Below are 14,372 nucleotides of genomic sequence, written 5' to 3' on the forward strand. Positions count from 1 at the left end.
TTTCTCCACTGGGAATTATTTGAGTTTTGGCATGCCAGAGTAACCAAAAATTAGTTGGTCTTCTGTTTGGATTACTTTTTCCTAAATATATGGTTCAAGACCCTAGAATAAATACTCTTATGTAGGCATAAAGGTAGGGGTTATTTCCAAATAAGCTCTACCTGGTTTAATTTATGACCTTTAAACTCATATAGCTAGATAATGTACTGTGTTAGCTCCGCACGTATAGTTAAATTGTACAACTTTCTAGTGTAGACAAGACCCAAAGTTTCTTTGGAAATGTCTAAGTGATCTGGTCTCTGTAGGTTTTTCTAGGTCGAGCTACTCATTTATCAAGTCAGGTATTCATCCTTTGTTGTCGGCAGTGAATACCTCAAAGAGAGGCAGGACTCCCTACATTTTAATGCATGAGGACTTGTATATGGAGCGTCAGCATATGTCTGACTTTAAGCTTTCTAGTCTACAGGGAGTTTGAAAAAGATGGACCCAATTTCAAAGATATAGTGATTTCAAATTGGGTTTGTCTTTTTGAAACACACTGTGCAATTTGGTTATGTTCTTGCATATTTTAATTGTCCACCATTGAATATAATGGTAGGGGAGAATACATAATCTTTGTGGCAATGCTTTCGCACCCGTGACTTGAGCCTCCATTCCTTTTACCCTACAAAAATATAAAAATTACGTGACTCTCACAAAATTCTCTATTCCTTTACATTTTGTTTAAAACCAGCCATAATATTTGACTCAGACAAACAGTTTTGATGTTGGAAGTGCTCTGTCAATAACCAGAATGGTTGTGGAGTTTTATGTTGGCTTGTGGACTATTTATGTATTCTACTGGAGTATTAATAGTGTTAGCTGAATTCAGTAGCCTGGGAAATTACCCCTGATGAATGTCCAATGATTAGGATTTCCCACATAAGGCCCTTCAGACCATGAGGATCATTTAGACAACTAGAAAATCCACAGACAAGAAAACTCCATGTAAATATTTTCTAATGGAAGGTGCCAGCAAATACATCCTTGCCAACATATGTCAAAACTGCCAGAAGATCTGTGAGGATGGGGATTAACTTTTTAGCACTGTCGTCTTAAGAGCCTTGACAGAGAAACATTATTTAAACCTTTTTCTTTGACTGCGTATGACTGAAAAGATGTTAACGGTAGATAAAACTAATATAAAGCAGTTAATGATACTGACATATTCCAAGTCTGCACCTTTTTCTTTTCATTGAGCTCTGTGTCAGACATCCTTGAGAATACTACAGCTTTAAAATAAATCGTCCTTCCTTCTCAAATGAAATCTGATGATTTGTCTCCAGTCTGATAAAAGAAAGCACATGCTAGTATATTGCTTCTTTTCAGGAATTTTTTGGTTTTTTTTATAAGCTTTTAAAAAGTAAATTATGTTTTAGATGTTGCAGTGACTTCTCTGACTCTCAGGAAAAAAACAGTTAATAATAATTTCTTTCCTTTCAGCTCCCATGAGCCTACCTTCATTGTACAGTTTGCATATAACAGCTAGTAAGAGTAGAACATAGTGAACCTTAAACAAATCTATTAGGATCACCATGGCAAGAAACTGGGAAAATGGCAGGAAAAACGAACAATGATTTTGTAAACCCTCCAAAGGTCAGAAAAAGGCTTTCAGTAAGTATGCAGAGGCTAGAAATCAAATCCCATTTCCTATCATAAGAAACCAGTTGTTTTAGCAGCGGTGGTTAATGTACTGTATGTGAAAGATTTAAGACTAGTTGGAAAGCTTTGCTTCTGTTTTATTAGGCTGCTATTGAAAAGCCAACAGCATAACTTCAACTAGGTGCTCTGAGATTTCTTAATGGGCTGTCAAGGGCAAGACACCAGGTCTGTGCTATACTAGCTCTTTCCTGTACATTAAAACAACAGGGGCCAAATGATCATATACAGAAGTATGAATTACTTGATGCTTTCTCTGTTCCATATGGTCAGCCATGTCTTTGGCAATTAATCATGTACCGAATCAGTTGAGTGCTCTCTGAAGCATTGAAGTCAACATTTAGTTGTACCTGTGCCAGTGGGGGTAGGGGGGCTGGGAGCGTAAAATAGCAAGATGAAGAGCTGCTGGCGCCGGAGCCGGAGCAGCTGGCTTCTATAAACAACACTTTTTGCCTCTTTACCTTTTTTTTTCCCCTACTTTCTTTGACAAACGTAAGCCATTTTTCAATATCATCCAAAACATGAGGGTTGCTGAGTGAAACTGTGATATCTGGCATAGTGGATTAATAAGCAAAAGGCAGAGAATTGGGTTTAATGTGCCCAAATTACTGGGTGATAACTTAAACCATACTGGCAGCTTCCATCATCTCAAGGAAAACGTGTGCATTTGGTCATAATTTAAGTAGAAATTTTAAAAGTAAAGAAGAAATGAGCAGCGGTTTGTAGGCAATTACTTGCTTTTCTTATCACATAGAAGTTATGACATGTTAAATTAACATGGTTTAATAGAGTATGGGTTCTTTCCCCCCCACCGAAGGCATGGTGTTCTAGTTTTACAGGATACTTTTTGCACTAGAAGAGAAATAAAGCCACAAAAATCACAGGGAAGATACAGAACAACATTTAAAATTCTAGCCCCGCTTACAGATTTTACAATGTATGTTTTTCCTTTCTGTATTAGTTATTGATTATTAAGAGATGACTGCTGAATTTAAGTAGATGTGGTTAGTAGAGATATAGAAGCTTATACTATTTAAACTGGTGGTGAGTAAATAAAATCTTAACTCTGAGTGAAAAATCTGGTTTGTTGACCCAATAAAGTGGGGCCAAGAGACAAACTGTCCCAAGTGCCACTTTAGCTCGGACTGAAGCTAATTTGTTTGACAGAATACGAGGCTTCATGTCTCCAGCTATACAATGTTCATAACCTTAAGTCTAGCTTCTCCAGAGGTCTGCATTGAAGGAAGGAAAATGTACCAGTTTGGGTTTTTGCTTGTTTGTAAACATGTCCTGGTATTCACTCAGGACACACACAGCTAAGCAGGGTAGTGGCCTATTGATGTTGAAATATGGTTTCTTCTGCTGTGTAAGGAAAAAAATATTATTGTAATCCTTTTATAATACCTAGGTTAGCTTTGTTAAGGCTCATAAAGGGCGTCTAGTTTTGAGTGCGTATCCTAGGTGAATGGTACAACCCGTTTTTATAACAGTTTCTGTTTGATCGCATGTCTCTGATATATTTTGTTAGTGGAAATGAGAAGAATATGATATTAGTCTCTTAAAATCTTATCTTAGTAAGAGAAGATGCTCTGATAGCTGTTGCCTGGTATAGGAGTAAAGCGCTAGATTTGGTTTTGCTGCTGTACCGGGAGGAAGGTAAAGGATGTAATTTCCTAAATACTGTCTTTAACAGAGAAGGCTGGCTTGGCAACTGTGATATATATGAATATATAAATTTGTGGGTTTTTGAGAGGTGGGTTGCGTGTTTGTCTTTAAGACCATGCCATTTGGGATTTACAAGGAAATGCCCTAAATACATTAATAGATGTGTAAGGAGAATTGGGGAAGGTTTGCTGAAAACTATTAACAATCCTTCTTAAAGAGATATACTGGCCAATAAGACAAGTAAAGTTGCTTCCCTCAAGTGATAAGCAATTTGTGTAATCTCCTTGCTTAGGGTTGTCCAGGATATGTTTTTGCCAGCTCAGGAAGCAGAAGAAAGAAAGTTTCAACAATTTGTAAACATTACCACCCTCAAGAATCTCTGTGAACACGAGGATGAGATAAGGCAGGCTGGAGGGCTGGTTACACTGTTTATTTATTCTACTGTCCTACAGTCCCAAGTGTGCTGAAAAACACGAAGTCAGTGTTGAATCCGGCTCAGAAATGTGAAGGTTTCACTCAGCATTGGGCAAAGGGGCCTCTGCAGACAACTATCTGTCATTAAAGAACATTAAAAGAATTGAGACACAAGATCAGATTTTCTTTGATGGGACGTGCAACTGTGGTGATGTTCAAAAGAAGGCCATTCCTGCCCTTTAGAGCAGGGTGGTATCAGTTGGGTTTCTGATGGATTTTTATCAGTGTTGATGTGAGGAAATGGCTTTCCCAGCTGATAACATCTTTGACCGAGTTTCTTGAACCCTTGACCTTTATCAGTCAAGGTATATATTGAATCACCTTGTTAAAAATAAATCTCAAAACAAGTTACATGGAAAAAAAATTCAAAGGATCATGTTTTATCATATTATTTTACCCAGATTGCTGCTTTATTTTTTACAGTTTGGGATTTTTATTGAAATTATAAGAATAGCAAATTTTTAAGAAATGCCTCTATAAAAGCTACACATCAAGCCATACACTCATGTTCTGGGTAACCTTACTGCCCTCAGCACTCTAAGAAAACAGGTAGATCAGTTAAATTGCTATGTATTGTTGTTGGGTGTTTCTTAATAGTACTATTTCACTCTCCAGGTAACTCAAATGTACTCGCAGGGCTCAGTAAAGATGTCCATGTTAAACTATGAGTTTGGCTTGAACTGTGTCCGTCACCACAGAAATGCGCGGTGTTAACAGAAGGCTGGAACAATATGATTGTTCTCTCAGTAAAAGTTAAATTATGTTCCATTTCCAGGATTGTGATGCTCCTGGGGACTTAAGGTAGTTGAACTGAGGACTTAAGTTGCAATTTGGCCAGACCATCAGAATTCATACAAAAGCATTATGTGATCGTGAATCCTTGGAAAAGTGGTTGCCCATCTTCTCTGACTGATGAAAGTATCATCATACCATCTTTTCATCAGATTTTAACTGAAAATTCTTTAGGAACTATCAGTTTTCTATGAATGGTGCTTTGGGAATCACTTATTTAGGGGATCTTGATGTTTCTTGCCTGCAAATAACTGTACTTGCAGCTTTGTGAGGCATAGCATCGTTAAACATGGGGCTTTATGTGATCTTGAAGACAAGTAGACTTCTACAGCATCTCCAGTGGATTACCCTGTCCCATTGTGATTAATAAAGATTCTGAAAGTGAAATCTTGGTGTACTGTGACCTAGCTATAAGGCTACATCTGATCATCCTATAATACAGAGGTAAGCTTTAGGTATAGTGCTGTGTCAAGTCTTGCGCATGGCAAATGTAGAAGTTAGTATTTATTGTGAATGAAAAGGAGTGTTAATTTTAATCAATTAAAGAATGTACATCTCTTCATCTCATGCAAGTGTGTTCTCCCTGCTGAAGTCCTCTGTCAAATCCTGCTTTAAACCATGCAGCTGCTGGAAGTGGAGGCTGTAAGATCAGAGTTGTTGAAGTTGGCGGATAGTAGAGCTTGTAGTAAAGATGATGTAGGTCAGTGCAAGGAAAAACCATGTCAGGGAATCCTTATCTGAAAATAGTCTCTGGCTTTTTGTTTGCTTTGTAATGTCAAAGCAGGGTCAAGAATGTGATCTGTATAGGCAGAGTTTTGAACATTTTGGGTTTTTAACAAGAAAATGTTCTTTTGATGTGTAAGTCCCATATGAGGAGGTAATGCCTCTTGGTAAGCCGACTGATAGAGCTGGGAGGTGGGCAGGAAGATGCTTTTTGCATTTGGCATAATAAAATTATTTCCTGTCTCCATGAATCCTGCCTCTTGGAACCACCACAGCAGTAGTAATGTTACTGCTACTTTTCTCAGCTGAAGAAGTGTATAATCTGCATATTGTTCTTTCTTGTGGGGGGGGAAAAAAAGCAACCGGTCAGATCAGGGACAGATCTTTCTATTTTCATGAACTTATGATGGTTACAACTATTTATCTTGCAGGATCCCCAGGGGAATTTTGGTGGGTGTATGTTTGGCCAGGGCATAATGTAAAGTGTATGGGATGTTGAGGAGGAGGCAACATGCCATGTCTTTGTGTCATGTTGTTTCTATAAGGGAGGCCACACTGGGAGTAGGAATTGCACCTCCTGGTTGTGTTTGAGTTGTATTTTCAAACTCACTTCCACAATGCTTCAGGTTAGAAACATTTTTTTTGCCTCATTTTCTCTGGAAAAAAAAAAAACCCTTGGGTTTCTGCAAGGATTCTGCCCATTCTGCCATCCTTCCCAGAAGCATTTAGATACTTTGGTATGTTTTCAGAACATGAGTCTGCAGATTAGAATAGCAAACATAATCAGTGGTTGGTTAAAGTGAGAAAGGTGAATATGGTATCTTTGCTGAAGGAAAAGCCTGCAGCATCCACCTCAGATCTCTGTTGTGGCTGGACCACTGCACCTCAGGTCAGCACACGTGCACTGGTTGACATGTGTTCGTGGCATGAGCATCAGCATGTGCTGTTTCTTTCTTGAGTTGACAGAGTGGGGAAACGTAGGGCAAAGAAGAGGAGAAAATGGTGGGGGAGTTAGTAATTGAAGGCAAAGCTGGAGTTGAGGGGGTTGGAGTTGGCTTGTGGGGTGGATGAAGGATGATAACATTACATCATCTCTGGACAGAACATTTGGGAAGGCTGGTAACTGTTGGTCTGCAGAGACCGTCATCCTACTACACAGATGGTTTAAATCCATGGCACGCGTGTGTGTGTATATATATATATATTAGCGATTTTTAATTTATTCCATAAATTTATTCCATAAATTAAAAAGGTAGACTTTTACTACTTGCTTACTTGAAATACTTCATGATAAAGAGAACATGGGGACATCATCAGAAATTAATTTTAGAAGATAAAATACAAGCAGGTATTTTCTTCTGTAGCTTCACAAAGGCTCAAAGGGGAGGGGAGAATCCCCTAAATGCTATATTGAGGGAAACAATTTAATATGATTTGATACAAGAAAATATTTAGAAAATAGAAGAATTGCATCTCAAGAAAATAAGAGCTGGGGTGCACAATGTCTTGTTGTGTTACTTAAGGCAATGAGATTTTAAAGTTTACCTTATGTGCCATGTATATTGATTAAATACCAAATATATGGTGGCCATTTCTAACCATCATTTACTGTATTGATTTGTCAACAGTGGAACTGTAATAAAAAAAGCTATTGATTTACTGTCCTTATTTGCTTATGGGCTTTTTATTAATTTTACACATTGTTTCCTATTTCTAGGTTATAATTTTTATGTGTTTTTTCCCTTTAAGTCAAGCCTGGTCCTCTCTGAAGTTGGAAAAAAGGAACAAATCAAGGAAAAAGGGAAGGAAGCCATCAGCTGCTTCTTGCTGGTCCTTACTGAGCGACAAAGGCTGCGGAAAGAATGGACAGCAAGGTGAGAAATTTTTGAAAAACAGTGAGTTAATAAAATTAGAAACAAATATATCGGTTACACTCCTCAAAAATTCTCTTGGCAGGGGGCAAGTTGACCCTTAAAAAAAAAAAGTCAAATTTTTTACTGATTAAATAGTATTTTTCCTTGAATGGAATAGTCAGTATTTCCGCTTCTGATCTCAGTTACTTTTTGGGGTAGAATGTTCTGTGTTTATATAGCATAGTCTATTGATAATGGCTTGATAGGCATCATATATATTTGAGAACTGATGTCACTTTACATGCCCTAAGGTTTTCCTTATATTGCTGACAATGTGTGTGCTCATAGATACCTGTCTGCTCTGTCCTCTTCATGATCCTCACATGGTGTCCTACTGGTGTTAAATGGGTTGTGTTGGGTGAGATTGGCCTAACTTGAGTTATTCAACTGAACTCATTGCCATGGTAATAAATCAGGTGATGTTGTTAACTATTTTTTAAAGTCACTTATGTTTTTATTTGAGAAAGTTTGATACTGGATTGTAGTTAAATGAATGGATTTCAGAAACTACAGACACATCATGCTTTTAGTTTGTTCAGAAATATGTGAATTCAAAAAAGAGAATTTCCACTCTATGCCACCTTGTGTCCTTTTCTTTAGCTGCTAAATGAGTTGACGTACCTTTGTCATGTCTGTTTCTGAAAGCTGTAGATTTAAACTCATTTAATAATCTTTTTTCTTATATATAGTATTGACATAAAATTTCTGAGTCTATAATCATTTTCTACCTAATGTATGGATGTTCTGTGCTTACAATTAAATAAGTTTGTAGTCTGAAGTATTTTTAAATGAAATTTTGTTATCAAAATCAGCACTTAATTGGTAAATGTGGTAAATGCTCCAGGTAAGGGAGTTCTCCTGTGTTTTGTTAATGTATAACTTCATAGCATTTTCATGAACTTTTCGAGGTTCACTTTAAAAAGTTCATTGTAGATATTGGATCTGACACTCCAGTGGCTTTGTTGTTCTCAGTAATTACAGTGAGTGGACTTGAAACATTTTAGAAGCTTTAGATAAAAATTGAACATTATTACATAGTAGTATTAGACAAATTAGAGGGTGTGTTTTCCAAGTCTTCATTGTGATGAGTATGGAATGTTAATTTGTATACTAATTAGTTAAGACCTCAGAGTGTAAAAGAGCTTAGCAAGGTGAGTCTTGTATTATCATGTGGTTTTTATTTATTCCTTTTTGAGGAATTTGGGGGATTTCTCTCTGGGGTTTTGTTCCCTCTATCACTGTGCTTACTAAATAGTGCAAAGGCTTTGGCTACATTGAAAAAGGAGGAAATCACTTAAGGCTTCTCCATGGGGCACGTGCATCTTTGTTGTGAACCAGAATAGAAAGTTTCCTAGAGACTGGAAAAGGCTGAACAATTCTGATGAGGGGAGTGTCTTTTTAGTGTTTGTTTAGTTTAACAATGATTTCCTAATATCCAAAGTCATCAAGAATCATGACAACAGGGGTCATTTAAAAGTACGGTGGGTTCCAGTGTCTGTGGCCTCTGCTAGCGCTGCGATGGAGGCTGGAGCAGCGTTGCTGTCGCAGACAGTCTCTCGTCTCTGAAAACGCTGAAGTTCTTGGTTGGGGGTGGGGGGAGGCACAAGCAGACAAAGTGCAGGCCTCCTTCAAGCCAAGCACCTGAAAGAACATTTCAAGAGTATTGTGCCTTGCAAGTTTTGAAAGAAAGTGTCCTTTGAGTATTAAGTATCCATAATCCTCCTTCTTTCCATTTGATGTTTCCCATCCCAGCGACCTATCTGGAAGTCTCATCCATATGATCTGCATAAACAGTCTGTTACCGTACACCTCACTCTGCTTCATCAAAGCTTTGGCTCGATGTCTGGAATGAAGCGCTGACTGGGGTAGCCATCAAGCATACGGCGGTGGAAGTTATAAAACGTCCGCTGTGGTACTAGCAGGGCTGCCCATGTTTTAGAGATCAGTCTATTGTGTACTTTGGAATTACATGAGAAAAATGTGCTTGGACAGGAAATAATTAGCACTTGTCAAAGGGCAGGCAATAGGTTACAGTATTTTACTTTCAACAGGCTATCAGGGGATCAGCTAGATTAGATAATAGAATTTTTTTCCTCTGGAAGTTAAATACAGACGACTCTAATTAGCTTACATTGTGCATTAGAGAGCACATTATGCAGAGTACAACTTCAAGAAAATTTAGGTCAGTGAAGGGAGGGCAGCTGGCAAAAACTTTGCTCTGCACTTGGTATTTGTAGAGTTCTGTGGGCATTCTGTTCTTTCATGGGTTTTATTTGTGTCATTGACAGCTTAAAATAAAAACGAACCTTACTGGGAGCTGTTAATACAAACTAATTCAACTTGTAGAAATTTAGCCTTTCTCAGAGAAAGGCATCTGAACTGGTCTGATAGGGCTATGTATCTACTCGGATAAAGCACGTCCTTGCATTATTTAAGTGGATTCTGTGTGTTAACCAGCTGAAATTACCCCTTAAGTGTTTGTTCCTGCTCCGTAGTCCAAAACATGTGGTAGTGCACTTTATGTTATGCTTCACCGTTTCATATACTTTTGCCTTGAAGATGTCATCAGTATCTTAAGTGTCTGAGCTGGTCTTCCAGGGATTTGAGTTGTTCTGCTGTTGAGTGGTAGTGATCCAAAATACCTCAGGTAGGACTCAATGAATGTCCTCTAAGTGTTAACAGAAATGGCCCAGAGTTTCTAAAGTCCCAGATTTGTTTATACTGCACGATAGTGTCTGATGGACAGGTTGTTATAGCTGTTAAAGAGCTGCTCTAGCCCTTTGAACTGACCCCTTCTCGACCTCTGCCTACACAAGGTCGCTCTTCGGCTTCTCTAAAGCAAGGGGAACCTTCGATTCTACTGTAACAAATAGAGGGGAAAGGGAACAGCTGTGGATTTGGGGCTAACCATGCAAACCTGGGTAGACTTTTTAGGGTCACTGTATGATAATGAAAATTGTTACCAAATTATATGGAAATTTAACAGCAATAGTGGGAAAGAGAGGGTGGAGTCTAATGCATTGGGTTTGATAAATGAAGTGTGAAGTTACCCATCTGGCTCTAGACAGCCCTCTCTTTCTCTACGAAAGAGAAACATTTAAAAATAACCATGGTACATCTAGAATCAATGACCCATACAGAGAGCTGGAATAGATCAAGATTTAATGGTGGCTGTGGAAGAAATTATCATTTGAAAAGTGAGACAAAGGATGAAAAAGTACAGTTCAATATCTGCACCTGATTCATTTTCAAAAAAGGCCTTAATATTTTTAGCCTGTTGATGATGTTATTGACATTTTTTTATTTTACTTTTTAACTAGAACCAGGAAAGTTGTTATATCATAAAGAAATGGTAAAAGAAAGTACTTGAATTTCAAAAGATGTTGTACTTTACCTGCTCAGTAGATGCCCAAGAGAACTAGACAGTATAGTTCAATCAAAAATGTATCTTTTATTTCTCATAATAGAACTTGTATCGTGTTATAATAATAGTGTCTTCAATGCCTGCGTGACGTACTCCACTTAATTGCTAGTAGTCTTTTGCTATATTTTTCATATGGATACGTTTACTACCAAACTAACTTGTCATCAAGAAATCAGCAGTAGATAAATTTAAAGGATGGTGTTTAATTACATTGAAATTATTAACTCCTAGGAAAACACAAGTGGTTAGTTAAACCATTACTAAAATAAGTATTCTTTATGCAAAAATTTTATTACTCTAAAATGATTTTCTTTTGACATAGACTCTGACGTCCATTTTGCTGTTTCACTAAGTGAAATTGCACAATTTCTCTTTGTGGAAATTCAGGCAGTAAATGTCAAGTTTTGGAGAAAGACATAATGAAGTGGAAAGTTTGACAGGAAATGTAAAATTATTTATGATGGTTGTGTTTTCATAGTTGTGCTGCTTAGTCAAATTCTGAAATCTTAAGTTGTCTCTAAGTCATCGTGTAATGACAGTTTGACATAGTGAAAACAGAATAAACATTCAATAAATAATTTGGACCACAATAAAGGCAAAATTTTTCTGGTTCATGAGATAATCAATTAACACTTTTCTGCCGTTTATAATTGGTAAGAATCAATAGCTTAAAACCTTGATTCATTGAAATAACACAAAGAAAAAAACCCTATTTTATGCGGTCATTCTACAACCCATAACATTTTGTAGATCAGATGATTGTATTTTTAGAATTGTTATATTTTTCCATCTTTGCACAACACTTCAAAAAAGAACCTCTTACTCATGGCAAATTACGTAAGTTTCAGGTTTCAAGTCAAACGTGAGCTGTAATTCCTTAGTTTTTTGCCTTTGTCAAACCCCTTCTAAGATCTCACAATTTTGACATAACGATGTAAAGGTATTTTTTTTTCTAGCTCCAGTGAACACTTGTCAAACTACTGAGACAGTCTTAGCTCTCAGCAGTGAAATCTGGTTTATTATGTGGATAGTTATATAGGAATTTGAATTATAAGTACATAGTGTGGCAACTGAATCCTAACCTGTCATAACACTGTTGGGTTCTGTAATAAGAACAGTGATGAAAATGAGAGTGGAATCCTAAAAAAGTATGTAAAATGAGAAACAGGACAACTTCTATATAGATAAATTTTTGGTTTGAATAAGAAGTTAATTCTTTATACACACACACACCTCTCTTGGAATTTTAGATCAGATCTAAGAAGATAATTAAGGTAGATCTTACTCTTTTTAGCTTCAGTAGGAGAAAGTGATGTTGACGTAAAGAAGGAATGTATTTCTTTCTTAACCCATGGACTACTTTTCTGTTACAGAAGTTAGCCAGGACTTTGGGAAATTTGGAGCAGTTATTTTCCTTCTTTCACAGACTTTTTGTATTTTTCAGGATCTGACTAAATGCTAATTTTTAAATGAAATGTGGTAATACTGATTGAAAAGACTGGTTGACAAATACTGAGCTTTTTTACACTCTCACAAGCCTGCCAAGATGATAAACATATGAAATATAGTGAGCACTTTAGAAACTTCTGCGATGGGAGCTACAGGAGTTCCAAAGATTTAACAGACAGATTGTGGAGATATCAAAGTCTGGCAGAGAGTGAGGGGAAGTATTTGGGTGGTTTAAAACTTTTGTGGTGGTTTTGTGTAACATTAGAATGACAGACTTTTTTCTTTCATGTTGAAGAATCCCTGTTTCTAAGATTCTGAAGGATCTCAATAGGTACCACGGTGTGATCTCCAGTGGTAACAGTTGTCCTCTCTGGACAATAAGCGTGTCAGCTGGAATGGGTACTCAACAAGTCAGCAACAGCCATGGAGAAAAAATTTGATTAATCCTTTTGGAAATCATAAGAAAAAGAAAATTACATTTGTATTCTTTGCTATTCATATTTTGTGTGTGCATGTGTACGCTCTTTAAAAGAAGATAAAACTGTTCCGCATCCAGTATGTAGCCTGAAACTGTTTATCAGAAAGTGATGTAGATTGTGAGTTAGAGGGTGATGCTGAGCACTGCGTGTTGATGGGGAAGGTGCTTTCGGCAGCCTGCAGACCAGCCCCGCAGCTTTCGAATGACCGAAGCAAGTGCCGCGACTCAATGAAGTTGTCAGGTCTCCCGCTCGGGCATCAGCTGCCTTCGCTGACCTTTGACTTTGCTCCAGTTGCTTATTACCCGACTCCTTTTGCTTCTCCTGACCCTTCCTGTTTCCCGCCTCTGTCTTTCACCTGTGTTTCTTGTCTCGAGGAGCCTTTGAAGCAGCCAAGCTGGGGATCAATAGGTACCAGTGCTCTCCAGCACAATGGAAATGCTGCCTGATTAAATGCTGCTGTTTAACCGCCCCTATTATTGCCTTTGAAACTGTCTTGGCCCTTTACCCTTGAAAAGACTTTATGTTCGCAAGCTGTGTCTCCTTACAGAAAATGCTGCTTCTTACCTTGTGATGTCACTATATACACAGCAAATATGGTGCAAAAAAATGTTCTTTGGTGTAGGGACTTAATGCAAATGCTATTATAGGGCAGTCCAGTAAAAGTCGTGGAACTTCAGCTCTGTGCATGGCTTTTGTGTGGGTCAGGCTCTTTCATTATGTGCTTTGTAGGAATTGTTTACTCTGAGGGTTGACTTTATCATTTTAATTTTGTTTTAGGGCTCCACTTTGGAAAACCATAGAAATGCATTATCCCATACCTGAATAACTACTGGATCAAAATTCTTTGACATTTCCCTTTTTGATTTCATGTTTTCTTCTTGTTATATTAGAAGGAATTTTCAAAAAAACTATTCAGTGACACTGCCAAAACTGACAACTGACACAGTTAGTCCTTATTTACAGTGCAATTAAGTTTCTGAAACAAAAAATGATAAAGAATTTTCCCACACTATCAGAATGCATTTGATAAATATTTTCTTTTTTAGCTAAATTTCTTAGAGGTTTGACTTTATTTCACCTGGACAGGCTTTTGAAGTAATCACGGGTGACATTTCCTTATTCATGTAAGCTTTCATGATTGCAGTACAAGAAAGATAGTTCGTGTTGTTTTTCCAGTGGTTTGACAATGATTTGCTCGCTACCACTGGAAGATCTGAATGCTGGAAACGGAGATTATTGTGTTGCTGGGCTACAGGATACTGGAGATGGAGTAGATCAGAGGTGACAAATTTATAATCTGTGGAGACAAAGTGTCAGCCACATCATCAGCTAGTTGAACCACAAAGTAGCATTAGCATCAGCTGGCGTTGTTCCTGTAAGAGAGAAAGGTGGCTGCCAGAGGCAGGGGAAAAGGAGCAAAGCTGGGAGAATTCAGTGTGCTGTAAAGCGCTCTGTAGCTGCCCATATTAGCTAAAAGCCTGCTGTTAGAAAACAGGGATGGTCCAGAGAATGACAAATTATCATAGGTTTATTTTGCTTTATCCGCTGAGGTTTCTTTCCTCTGCAATATCAATCCATGCTTTCCTTTGCCTTCAGCAAAATGTGCTAATGTCTTGGTATGTAACATGTCCATTAAACTACTCACAAACTTAGTATGACCAAAAACTTTATCTAAAACTAGATATTTAAAATTAATTGAGTCCAAAGATGAAATTGTCTCTTCTGTGAAATAATAGAAGCCTTATCCAAACAGGA

At 37.6% G+C, this 14,372-nt stretch overlaps 1 protein-coding gene across 1 annotated transcript in view; it reads left to right on the plus strand.

The window, feature by feature from the left end:
- FTO (FTO alpha-ketoglutarate dependent dioxygenase) overlaps window positions 1-14,372 on the plus strand; it is a gene marked incomplete at both ends in the record, with an annotated part of 230,320 nt that overhangs the window by 94,996 nt on the left and 120,952 nt on the right. The window contains 1 exon segment of the mRNA XM_080351785.1: window positions 7,102-7,226. Within this exon segment, the coding sequence (XP_080207911.1) occupies window positions 7,102-7,226 (125 nt within the window).

This window comes from Nesoenas mayeri, assembly GCF_963082525.1.
Source record: "Nesoenas mayeri genome assembly, chromosome: 12".
In the NCBI taxonomy this organism is placed as follows: Eukaryota; Metazoa; Chordata; class Aves; order Columbiformes; family Columbidae; genus Nesoenas; species Nesoenas mayeri.